The following is a 13,221-nucleotide window of genomic DNA, read 5'->3' as shown; positions in this document are numbered from 1 at the left end:
ACATTTTCTCCTCACCTGGCTCTGGCATGGTCCACTTCTCACAGAGGAAAGCTTCGCTGCTCTCAGACGGCTTCCCCACGCCGGCCATGTTGGCAGCAAACACACGGAACTGGTAGAAGTCTCCACTTGTCAGGTTACAAACCTGAGAATATAAATAAGGCATGATTCACTCTGGGGAAATGTGATCAGACAAACCTAAATGTGCTACATCTCACATCTAACTTAAGCCAAAGTCTTTAGTTTCATTTCTATTTATAATGAAGTAGGCAGATTTAAAAACAATGATCACAAAAAAAATGTGAAATCTCAATTTTCCCTTCAATGATTTGACCAAACCCTGATATTTTCATAATATTTTTTATGTTTTTCAAGTTTGTTTAGTTAAAATCCTGGGGTATACAGTATGTCTGGATGGTTTGTCCAATTTGTCTTTATTATTATACACTACACTAAGTGATTTCTAATTGTTCTTATTGACAGTAAACATCTCACTTTTTTATAGCATTGTTCAAAAAGGTATATGCAGCATAAATTCCTACGCATAAAACAAAAATAATGCATTCTGGCATTGTGGATGTTTTGAGGAAAACAGAGCTCAGTTAGCACTTTGTAAAAGTGAAAAAAGTTTCCTGTTTGTACAATAACACTTCTCCATACTGAAGCAGGCATTTAACAAGGTATTAGCTCTGTTGCTGCCACAGCATTTTTTGTTGAGCCCCAGAGACATTTTGGCTTGGGAAGAGAAGGGATTCAGCCGTATTGATCTGTCCATCGATCTTCCTATTCACAGCCACTTAGACTTTAAGGCCCTTATCGCCTCGGTGAACAGTTGTGAACCTGTGCTGCTGCAGGCTCTCTCCCCACCACTAATTGACTCAACCAGACGGAGCTTATTTCACTGTTAGAGCAGACGCTATCTAAAAAACAATTTCCCCCCACCCTGCATTATCTATAGATCTTCCCCTAGCCACATTTAGATAGAACGAGAACCATCTTATCTGATCAATTTACAGTAAGTCCTGCAAGACAAATGCAAAGGTTGTCTGCCAAAATAAATAGGTAAGTACCGTCGTCCTCCACTAGATGGCAAACAGGCTGCATTTGATTAATGTGCAACATACTTTTTGTTTTCAGAAAGTTACATGAGCGGGCATGAAATGAAATCATGACCTGACTGACATTATGACATCACATTAAAGCCTTACTGGTAACATTTGTATTCAATTTAGGCAGTGATGGAAAGTAAGTAACATTTACACTACTACTGCACAATTTCAAAAATATCTTTTAAATATGGTAATTTCTACTTTAATCTGAGAGCTTTAGTTAACAGTTACATTGGAGGTCAGGATTTAACATTCAAACGTGTGAAGCTTATCAAATAAACAGTTGTCCGCAACATTTTTGGATTGTTGGGCATTTGTCATGTTTAATCCGTCTATGTGGTTACCAGTTACATTAAACCTCTAAATGTATGAAGTAGTTTAATGCATTAACAATATAAAAACATGATATATTTTATTATATCACCTTTGATAATGCTTTTAGGGGGCCTTCACTTGTAAATAGTTATTTTTAAAAAGGGTTGTTTTGGTGCTTTTGCATTATTGATATCAGTGTATAGTGTATTTGTTTGTGGTGTTGTTGTAGGGAACCAGTATCATAGACATCCGATACATTTGTGAAAGCTTTCATGACAAAATGAACATTTTCTGCTCCACTCCAACCTGTAGAAACATCAATAATATTAAATACTTATCAAATGTTAAATCCAGGAGGTGAGCAACCTAATTTAAAAGGCACAAAACAGCTAATGTGAGAGGTGTAGACTGCTCTTTGAGGATTTGAGGTTGTTGAAATGATTCATTTTCCCCAAAAGGGGGGGCTACAAGTTCCCATCAGAGGTTTCCTTCTGGGAGAAGAAGGGTCTCCGATCCTCAAGTCAACTTCACATTGTGTACGACAGTCATTTTATTTCTAATTGGCTTTGTCTTTGTTTGTCCCCAGGAGCTAAAAAAACCCAACCACTCACATGTAACACATTTGCACAATGTCTAATTACAGAGCACCTGTAATCTCCTGGAGACAGGTTCAAGATTTTACTTTCTTCCAGGTCTCCATGGACACTGCCTGTTGCCTAGTGACACAGCCAATGTGGATGAGGGAGCTTCAGCCAATTGTTCCATTGTTTTTTTAGGCCACTTCCAAATGCAGAGGTAACTTATAGTAGCGTGATTATATTAAAATGTTTCAGCCCTTTTTGGCGGCAGGCTGAGGAGTGAATTCTCTTTGTTGTGCTTACAAAGGGATTTCTAATGATTCTTTTTCCTATCAAAAAAGTTGATGAATAATAATTTGGTTTCATACATGTTTGTGCATTGTGTTTCACAGGAAAACGTAATTCTTTTTGCAGTGGTGTAAAGTTATAACTACATTAAGTACTGCACTTTTGTGCGATTATGATCTACTTGTACTTTATTTAGCTGGTTCAGTTGTATGTAACAATATGAACTCCACTTTATTTGATGATTTGAGTTATGAGTAACTTTACATAGTCGTATTGTTAATTACTTACAAATTATTTATGATATTGTACTGTTATGAATTGAGCTACAAAGCAATCAAAACACTAATGCTGCCATAATCTGTGAAATTATAGATTATAGTACAATATTGCAAAAGGCCTATTATCTATTATCCTGAATGTTGATAGTCTGCATAATAAGTCATTTTACTTTTGGTTGTATACTCATCATCTTATTTGAGTATCTTTTTGAATGTGGGACCTTGTAATTACAGAGTTGTTATACTCGTTTTTGAATGATCTGAATACTCATTCCCAACTTGTTTGTGTTGCTAAAAGGAAAAGTGACAGGATCACTAAAGTCATTAGGGTTCATCCTCTGGGCACCATGCATTTCTGTAAAAGAAATGATAGAAATCCACCACACAGTTTTTGAGATATTCCCCTCTGACCCAAAGTGGTGGAGTGGCAGTCTGACATGCTGCTCGTATCACACTACACTGTAATTGCACCCTTCTGGAGCATTTCCGACCTTAAACTGCCTCTTTTTGGCCGGCTTCACGTTGACTTCTCTCCACGTTTTCCCGCCCTTCTCCCTCTGATCCAGGTAGTATTCGAGCACAGGGTCTCCCCCGTGACGCGCAGGGGCCCTCCATCCCAACACCATCTCTGACCCGGTGCACAGCAGCAGGGCGATGGCAGAGGGAGCAGAGGGAACCGCTGCAGTAAGCAGAAACAAAAACAGAACCAAATGATAGGTGATGGAAGAGAAAACCTCAGCCGGCAGTTTCCTTGCTAAGAACTCCCTGGCCGAGTAGAGTTGCAAATTGATAACTCTAGGCCCATATTGAGCTTCCCCGAATGAGAATGAAAGAAATATTAAACTCATTCTACTTGATGAAATATGAATGCCTCACAAAGAGTTGTGCTGAGTGGCAGAGGTGATGTGAGAGTATTCTGGTGAGTGAGTAGTGAGTGAAATGAGTCATCATTACAGAGCTTTACTGCGGGCTGCAGAGAGAACATTATCTGAGACTAAACCACAGGAAGTCAGAGGGGTCAGAATCTCTTCGTCAGGTACGGCTCCACAAAGCGAAAATATGAAACCACCACAATAAAAGAAGTTCATACAGCCTACAGCCATCTGGTGAAGGCCACATAACAAAACATATGAAGACTGAAACGTGAAAGAGCAACATTTCAAGAATGTAGCAGTGGTACAACAAAGCTGCCCACACACATATTTATATTCTATTTGACCTGAAAAGCTGCAAACATGTCGAGGGTAAAAGGTGAAAGTATTTTGTAAAGCTTACACGCTTTCAAACTTCAGACAATACATTGTCAGAAAAGGCTCCAGAAAGGCTATGAAAGAAAATTACACAGATAAATACGCCCGTTTAGAAAATGCTTGAGAATGTACTCGCTCAGGAGACATACAATTTAGATGTTGGCCAAGGCCTTCGATGCAAAAAAGTAAAATGGTTTGACCTCACAAGTCAAGAACATGTGCTTTTGGCTTGAATCTAACCTAATGCACAGTTGAGTCGTCTCTTTTATAAAGTTGAACAAAACATGTTTCTATCTGTATTCTTTTCTGTATGGCGTTGAGTATTTTTGAGAATAAAATAATAATAAATAAAATATGCTTTATTCAGAATCAGAATACCCGTGGGACTAATCAAGGTGTCACGATCTTGGTGTTATGTCACGGTTTTAGTGTTGTCTGTTCTGTTCTCCCTGTCTCTTGTTTTCCTCCTGTGTCTGATTGTGTTCACCTGTTGCCCTTGTGTTTCTGCCTCCATTACCCAGCTGTTTCTTGTCCTGTGATTACCCCTCTTTGTATTTAGTCTTGTCTTTCCCTGTGTGCCTTGTCTGTTCATTGTTTTTCCTGTCTCCCTCCATGTCAGTCACGGACAGTTTGTTGGTATTGTATCTTCCTTGTGCTACCTTTATGCCATGTTATTTGCTATCAGCTTTTAAAATAAAGCTCGCTTTTGTTTTCTAGACCTCTTTTTGTAGTCTGCATTTGGGTCCTACCTTTTCCGCGATCATAACAGATTCTGAATAAAGCATCTTTTTAAAACCTTCAAGAAAGAGCATTGATTCATAGATTCAACACTGACATATTTCACTTTAATGTGACTTTTAAAACTCTTAAGGAAATACATTTGGCGTTTGTTTAGAGACGTTTAAGGTTTACTTACATATGGCGGCTTTGACGAGGATGGGGGGGGACTCGTCTGAGTAGCTGCTGTTTCCCGCCCGGCTCACAGACTTCACCCTGAACACATATTCCTGTCGGTTCTTGAGGCCGTGGACTGTAAATCTGAGGGGATGAAGTTCAGGCAGAGTAAACATGCGTCACCACCACTTATAGTAATAATACTTAAGCTTTATTCGTACAGCCATTTTTATACACAGTGTGCAGCTCTAAGTGCTTTAACAATATGGCACACGAAACAAGAAAACATGAACTCAATACAGTTAAAAGCTTCAAACCTGATTTGCACACATGCAGCAAATGTTCTTGATTAAACATAAGGTTTAAAGAAATACAAGGAGGTAAAGTAGGCAAGAGAAATAATAAAAAATAAATAGAATAATAGTCCACAAGGTCATCCATAGCCCACTCATTAAAAAGTGTCACAAGACAACAATAATAAATCAATAAAATATTAAAAACTCTAAAACAATACAAACATATATTAAAGGGGGATGTCGCTAATTAAAAGCTAATCTAAAAAGATATGTTTTGTCGTTACAACAATTTTAATGTTATAACCTTGCTGGATGTTCCTGTGGACAATCAGAAATATTACAACCATACTTTCTGAAACAATGTTTTACCTGTTTTTGGTCACAGGCTTGTTGTTGATAGTCTTCCAGTCCCGTTTGCCTCTCTCGCTGCAGTACAGGTAGTAACCCAGAACGTCGTCTTTCTCTTCGGGCTCCTTCCACTGCAGCAGCACCGAGGTGTCCGTGTCTCTGACGGCCATCACAGAGTGAGGAGCAGCCGGCACCGCTGAGCGGGTCAGAGGACAGGGCATCAGGTAAAATGTAGTTCCACTCTCAAAGGTCTCGCTTTCATTGTCCTTTATTTTCAAAATCTTTTCATTTGGTTTTTTGCAGACATGGCACTTTCAGCACATTAAACAAAGTACAGAACACTTTGTCAGTCCTTTCATTGTCTTTGACCAACAACCATTGTGTTTCCTCATTCGGCGATAGATAGTGACTTAACAGATTTATAAGCAAATCCTTAAATGATTACATTAATCATCAAAATGAAAAGGTTATTAAAAGACATTATTCAATCAACCCAAGTTGGCGCATTAAATGGATGTTAAATAATAATAATAATATAATGTTAAGCAGATTTTGCAGAGAATACCTCTGCATCAGTCACATATGAGTTTACAATAGTATTGTTGCATTAGTAAGCTACTACACTATAAGTACTAAAACTTGTTCCATGCTCAATTGAGTGACAGGCTCCAAAACTCACCATGCATAGTCCCCTTGGTATATCTACACTTATCACTATTATTTTTCATTCATAATGAATAACTGCAAATGTTGCACCTAACACAACTAGACAAATGATCTGACAGAGTGAACACAAGCTGTCATGATCATCTATTTGTGCACCACTACAGTAAGATAAGATAAGATAAGATAAGACTTTATTTATCCCGAAGGAAATTGTTGTGCTAGCTCGAGTTACACAAATACAATAAACCAGTGGCGAACCGTGTCTATCACAACTGGACCTGCTGTAGACACACACACCCCTACTCACAACAATACCGCAACAACTTCATCTTCACCTGTTGCACTTGTCATTTCAACGTTAAAAACAATAAAACGGCATGAATTGCTTCGTCACATTTATCTAGATCTTCTGTCTCGAGACAGTTAACTAGCGGGCCTTCTAGAGCACCCTGGAACCGAGGGGAACTCTGAAAGAATACGCCCATTGGCTACAAATCAATATATGATTGGTTGATCAGACTGTCAGTCCAAACGTACGCTCTCATTCAGTGCAACGGCCAGGGCATCCGATCAAGGATGTAGAATACCTTGTTGAAGGATATTCTACCCAGAGACCCAGAACAAGATCTGATTGGTTGCTTTCTTTTCTAACACAAAACCACTGAAATGCGTAGTGCAAGGTCCGAGAAGGACAAACAAATCAACGTAACATTGTAATATTACAGATCAACGACACAGATACGATTCTCATTTATTCATTTTATTACATTTTATTTATATAATTAAATCAATTTTTTGTTTGTTTTATCTGAGTGTTCCAGGGTATTCTCTGAATACCTTGAAGGCCCTGACGGTTCGCCACTGCAATAAACACAGCAGCATAATAATAAAACTGTACACTAACAGTGCAGTAAATGTAGTCGAGTACTCCTACAAGATGCCATCGACCTCTACAAGCGGCAGAGTTCAAGCACGAGCACATTTCTCACCTTCTTGTGTTCCCAAGGAGACGGGTGCGCTGGGCTCCGAGGGCTCGCTGACACCGTGCCTGTTGATGGAGCGCACTCTGAAGAGGTACTGCTGACCCTGGATCAGGTCGAACACGGGGAACCGCGGAGAGTTGACCTCCATCTCCAGACTGGCCATCTCCCAGCTGCTCTTCCCTGCCAGGGACTGATCCAAGTCCAACATGAACAACAACAAAACCCCACAAGATTAAAAAGCACTATCTACATATATCTCAAGGACATTCTCATTATTCAGGCTCCTTTTAAATAGGCTGGAGGATTGTACCTGCCAAGACTGCCAAATACTCTTTAAAAGTCCCATAATTCATTCTGATTTTGTACGATTACACTTTGTTCTCTTTAGTCGACTGCGGATTGTATAGTTTTGCCACTTAACAAGCAGAGAAGGGAAAAGAATAATAAAGGTTGGTAGGTATAGGAAAAAATGTTTTCCAGGGAGGAATAGGAATACATTTCCAGCTTCAGGAGGCAAAAACATATGAAAATGTAGAAATATACCAAGATATAGCGAAAAAGACAGATGGACATTAAAGGTAGGGTAGGTAATTCACTTCAGCAACACTTTTTGTTATATTCCATGGAATGCTCTTAACATCCCGATAGCAATGAATACATTAAATGCTTTGACAATAAATACATAAAAAAATGTCATCTGTGGAAGCCGTGGCGCTGTAAAAAGCACGACCAATCATCTGAGCCGGCCCGGCTAAAATAACTGGATGGCCTACCTGCCTGTCAGCATTCCGTCTGTGCACAAACTTATCTCGTGCCCTCATTGGTCAAGTGCGCGTTCCTGTGTGTTGGAGGAGGGGCTCTGTAAGGAAGTCTGAAGGAAGGGGCAGATTTTTTTCGGCTGCGTATTTTCAAATTCTAGCGCACTCGAGCTGGTTTCTCCATTCTTACCTACCCTACCTTCAATACATTTGTATCTGTAGTTCGCTTTTCAATAGGCTAAGATGTATGAAACAATTAATTGAAAAATCATAGAAAACCACAACCGTAAAAGGAAAAACACATGTGAAAAACACATCATAAAATGTATTCTTATGATTACTATATTATTCATTACTAAAATAAACTGTGGACAACCACTGACTCAGATCTTTTCTTCATCTTTGTAAATTAATCCTTTTTGATAATTTTCTATATATGTTGCTAACTTTCTGTATTTCATAATCTGCGTTTACATTTCTTCTCCACTGAGTTATTAACTTCTCCAACGCCCTGTTTGAGAAGGCAAACCCAACAAAGGAAAGCGTATGTTGAAGAAATCACTGACTATAAAGTGCTTGCTCAAGGGCGAAAGGGATATTTGAATGTTCCCTTCATTACATAGGCGGAAGTGAAGCAGCAGACTTCAGTAATTTCAGATGCCATTGACAGATTTGACAGTTGTATTACCCTACTTATAAAAATCCAATAAAAATATATTTCCTGTGGTAGTTTTCTGATTATTGGAGCTGGAAGCGGTTGAGTGTCTGGGTTGATATTGGAGAGCCGAAAGCTTTGATTGTTGTAAAAAAAAAGGAGGACACGGTCAGACACTTTGATATAGGACAGCGGTTATCCAGCTCCACATTAGACGATGACTCCCACCCTCTGCACTCAGAATTCAAGCTTCTTCCTTCGGGCCGGAGGTTACTTGTCCCAAGGAGTAGAACGAAGCGGTATAAAAACAGTTTTATCCCAGCAGCTATTGCACAAATTAACACATCATACAGTAGGAGCGTCACACAGATGCCTATTTTTATTTAATTGTGAATTTTGAATGTCCATGTTTGTACTAGTGTTTTCCTTCTTAAAATGTTTTTTAAATATTTTGAGATTTGATTGAGCAGGGTATACTTGTATTTTTACTAGTCCTTTTATTAGAGATGTGTCTGTTGTTTGTGTTTGTTTTTAGTGTCAGGATAGAACCCTTGTCTTTTTCTCTGCAAACAGAATCTACCTACGGGTACAAATAAATAACCTGAACCTGATATTGGAAGTAAAAATGAAATTGAAGTTGAGTTTTCTTTTATAGACATTGCTTTTAATGCATCATTTAAATACTGCACCATAAGTTAAAACAAAAATAAGCTTTTTACTTTATATTTAAACCAAACCAGACAATTAGGCCTTATATCCGGTTGGTATATCAGCAGTTAGAAACTGTAAGTAAAAACTCTTCAACACAAGACATCCCAAACCTCAATGCGAGATCAACTTCAAGGTCTGCTCACTTTTAATGAGTCCACAAATTCCCACTTAAACTGACATCACATTAGTTGGTGTGTGTGTGTGTGTGTGTCTGTGTGTGTGTGTGTGTGTGTGTGTGTGTGTGTGTGTGTGTGTGTGTGTGTGTGTGTGTGTGTGTGTGTGTGTGTGTGTGTGTGTGTGTGTGTGTGTGTGAGTCCTCCTCCTGCCTCTTTAATTAGTGCTGTGGTCAGGAGCCTGCTGTTAATTTGGCTCTGGCTCCAGCACCGGACTGCCCAAACCCAGCGAGCGACGAGAGGAAGTGATGATGCAAGAAAATGGATCCTTGTGTTCAGCGGGTGTGTAGGTATTACTAATTACAATGGTGGTTAGTGTTTGAATACATTTATTCTTGTACAAGTGTTTGTCTGATTGCATTAGCTTAGTGAATACTTATTTGTAGATGTGTGTGTGTGTGTGTGTGCGGTGTGTGTTTTCTGGATTTCTATACTAATGAAAAACCTCCACAGTGAGGTCATTTTCCTCCTCATTGCTTCTTTAAGGGGCAGCTGGGTTGTCTTTTCCTTTCATCCAGCATATTTGGAGTAACATTAGCATTCATTTTAAGATGGTTTCTGGCAAACTGACACCACAGAATGCAGGTAAAACGCTTTGCAAGGCTGAACAACAAAAAGGGGGTACAAAATGTGTTGGTTTATCACTAAAAGCAACCTCTTTTGCACGAAAAACATCACGTCGCTTTTTTAACATGAAAATATCAATGACACAAAGAAAAAACACATTTCCCTCTTTCACGGCAGCCATTGGTCTCAGTGAATTTAAATATGGAATAAGGATGAATATGGAGGGACCTAAAACATGCCTGGGATAACCAAGCATTTATTTGTTAGCAGTAACTGTTATAAAACTGTCTTTGAATGTTTTTCAATCATTCAGCCTTTTATGATTTCCTACAACATGAATAATGCATTACCTTGCCTTTGAGTTTTATTTTAAGAACTTTTCAGGCTTTTTTAGACCTGAAGAGAAAGTGAAGGCGCTTTTGTGATCTATCAAAACTTCATATCATTGATTTCCATCATCCCTTTCCCCCCAATATTGCATCACTTTAATGACTGAGGAAAACACGTCAAAAGAACTATTGCTGCACAAGTTGGCAAAGAGAAACGTAATGGAGTTCTGCAAGAAAGCACAAGGATCTGAGGTGTGTGTGTGTGTGTGTGTGTGTGTGTGTGTGTGTGTGTGTGTGTGTGTGTGTGTGTGTGTGTGTGTAAAGACTGACCCGCTCCACGTAGAAGGTGAGAGGTTCCTTGCCTCTGGGTTCAGGTTCGCTCCAGCTCAACACCACGTGGGTGTCGCTCACCTCGCAGGCGTGGACGTTTGTTGGAGGGAGCGGAGCTTTGACCTCACCTGCAGAGCAAAGAGAGGAGGAGGAGGAGGAGGGGAGGAGGAGTAGGAGGAAGAGGAGGAGGAAAAAAGTTATAACAAGCTCAGTGAAAACGTCCAAAAAGTGCTTTGCATGAGGAAATATAATGCTTTGTCTGATGGATTTGAGTCAGCCACACAATGAGAGAGATTTACCTTGCTGCCCCAAATTTCACCTCCATCCCTTATACACTAGTATAATGACAACATGGATAGAAAAGTCTTGAGTCAGCACACTTTTAATGTCTCTCCAAGTGACTCAAGGACAATGGAAGTGTTCAGATTTGGCTAAAAGTGTTCCAAATGTGTCTGACTGTCTCTCTGTGAGTCTCTTTGTTAGATTCCCCTGAAGAGCTGCAGTGTGGATCAGAGAGAAAATGAGAGATGCTGATCTGGTATAAGCTGTCTTTGTGTGTGTGTGTGTGTGTGTGTGTGTGTGTGTGTGTGTGTGTGTGTGTGTGTGTGTGTGTTCAATGGAGTAATAATAATAATAATAATAATAATAGCTTTGATTTATATAGCGCCAAGGTCGCTTTACAAGTAATAGGGCAAAAACAAACATAACAAAACAGATCGATTTAGGGGCCGACAGCCTTGGCAAACAGATGGGACTTGAGGGCCCTTTTGAAGGCGTCAAGTGTGGGGATGTTGCGAATCTCCGCAGGGAGAGCGTTCCAGAGGGTGGGGGCTGCCACACTGAAGGCTGTTGAGATCATAGTATGAAGTGAATACTTAAAACAAAAGTTAGTTATAATCAAATATAATCAATTATATTCTTGTATAACCCACAATGAAAATGCTTCATATTTGAGGTTTTTCTATATTTACAGCATAAACAAAACAAAGTGGTTTGATTAGGTTGAGTGTGTAAGGTCTATGATTTATGGGTGTCACTGATAAGGAAGAGGGCAGTTTCTTCCCCTTTTTTCTCACAGCAGAACACAGGGAGGGGGGCTCCTGCCTTAAGGAGAAATACATTGAGGCCTCAAAAAGGTGGTTATGTCATAGCCATAGAATATGTCTGGTCATGTTCTTTTTTTTTTTACACAAACATGGAAGGTGTGTCTTATGCCATAGCCAATAGAAGATGTTGGTTGGGAATAGAGGAGGTGTTTTTTTGGGGGGTTTCGATCCGGTTTTTTGAGCATAAAGAGACTAGTTTTTTGAGAGAGCGAGAGAGAGAGGGGGGTTTCCCCTGGTATACTCTCTCCTGGTAGGCTCTGGCCCTCAGAGCTAGGTTAATAGCTCTCGGTAAGGTTATCTCAAACTTGGTAAATATCTCTTGATTTTCTTGGTTGAAAAGCTGAGTGAATTTCTTGGTTGAAATGCTGAGTGAATTTCTTTGAATGCTGAGTGAATTTCTTTGTAAGCTGAGTGGAATGATTTGATGGGAGATGTGTTTGTGAGTATTAGTACCCGCCACCTGTGAGGACCTTCCTCCGAATTCATGCGGATAGGAATGGGTTTTTGAATGTTAGTACCCGCCATCTGTGACGGAAAAAAGGTATGGAATAGATGTGAATTGATTTGGTGAATGAAAAGTTGAATGTGCTTTTTATTATCACCGGTCTTTTTATGAGGAAATGCCTCTAAATTCTATCGGGAGATTTTGAAATGTCACAACTGAATTGGGCAGTTGAAGTGAAACATTTTGGTAATAAATATAAGACTGTGAAATAAAGTTTCATATTTGAACATGATCACAGCATCATTTTTTTTAGTATGATTATAATGTTGTAAAGAGAGAAGGTAAAAACCCTGTATTAGTTTGGACCTATTTTTCTTCAAATAAACTGATCCCACCTTTTGGACTGGGACAACTTAAAGAACATCTGTGCTCTCCTCTCCTGCTTCAAAGGTAAGACTGCACCCTGCCACACTCATGTTTAGGTAGGAACACACCTCATTTACTGATACCAAAATCCTTCGGGATCCCTTAAACAGATTTAAAAGAGTTGTCTGAATAGAAACAGCAGTTAATTGAACCTGGTTCTTCGGGGAGTTAATAGAGGTGAGATCTTGCTGACGTTGTTGGATCTGAGCCAAGCAGTAAACTTACATAGACTCAATAACTTCGGTCAGGTCAATTAGTAGGTCTGAGTAATTTACTGGAATAAATTATCAGGACCTCACCGACTCTAAACAAGGCTCTGTCCCCGAAGGTTCGCAGTTTGGTGCGGGGGGTGGTAAGCAGGCCAGAGTCTGAGGACCGCAAGTTCCGGGGTGGGGCATGTGGGTGAAGGATGTCCGATAGGTACTGGGGGGCAAGGGCATGGAGGGACTTGTAGGTAAGGAGGAGGACTTTGTAAGATATGCGGGACTTGACCGGCAACCAGTGTAGGTGGATGAGGGTGGGAGTGATGTGCTGCCAGGGCTTTGTGTGCGTGAGAACCCTAGCAGCACAGTTTTGGACATACTGGAGCCTGTCCAGGGTTTTGTTGGGAACCCCGAACAGGACACCATTGCAGTAGTCGAAGCGGGTGGTGACAAACGCATGCACTAGGGTTTCGGCAACCGACTCCGAGAGTGACGGTCGGAGTCTGGCAATGTTCC

General features: G+C 40.0%; 1 protein-coding gene across 1 annotated transcript in view; it reads right to left on the bottom strand.

Annotated features, from left to right (window-relative positions):
• Nucleotides 1-13,221, bottom strand: part of myom3 (myomesin 3) — a 70,717-nt gene that overhangs the window by 23,960 nt on the left and 33,536 nt on the right. The window contains exons 14-19 of the mRNA XM_034103372.1: nt 10,526-10,653; nt 7,009-7,192; nt 5,375-5,549; nt 4,732-4,853; nt 3,057-3,244; nt 16-142 (exon numbers count right to left, since the gene is read on the bottom strand). Coding sequence (XP_033959263.1) covers nt 16-142; nt 3,057-3,244; nt 4,732-4,853; nt 5,375-5,549; nt 7,009-7,192; nt 10,526-10,653 — 924 coding nt within the window. The remainder of the gene's footprint in view (nt 1-15; nt 143-3,056; nt 3,245-4,731; nt 4,854-5,374; nt 5,550-7,008; nt 7,193-10,525; nt 10,654-13,221) is intronic.

Source organism: Pseudochaenichthys georgianus, chromosome 16 (genome assembly GCF_902827115.2).
Source record: "Pseudochaenichthys georgianus chromosome 16, fPseGeo1.2, whole genome shotgun sequence".
NCBI lineage: Eukaryota > Metazoa > Chordata > Actinopteri > Perciformes > Channichthyidae > Pseudochaenichthys > Pseudochaenichthys georgianus.
The sequence above is the reverse complement of the archived record's forward strand: the minus strand, read 5'-3'. Positions and strand labels throughout refer to the sequence as shown.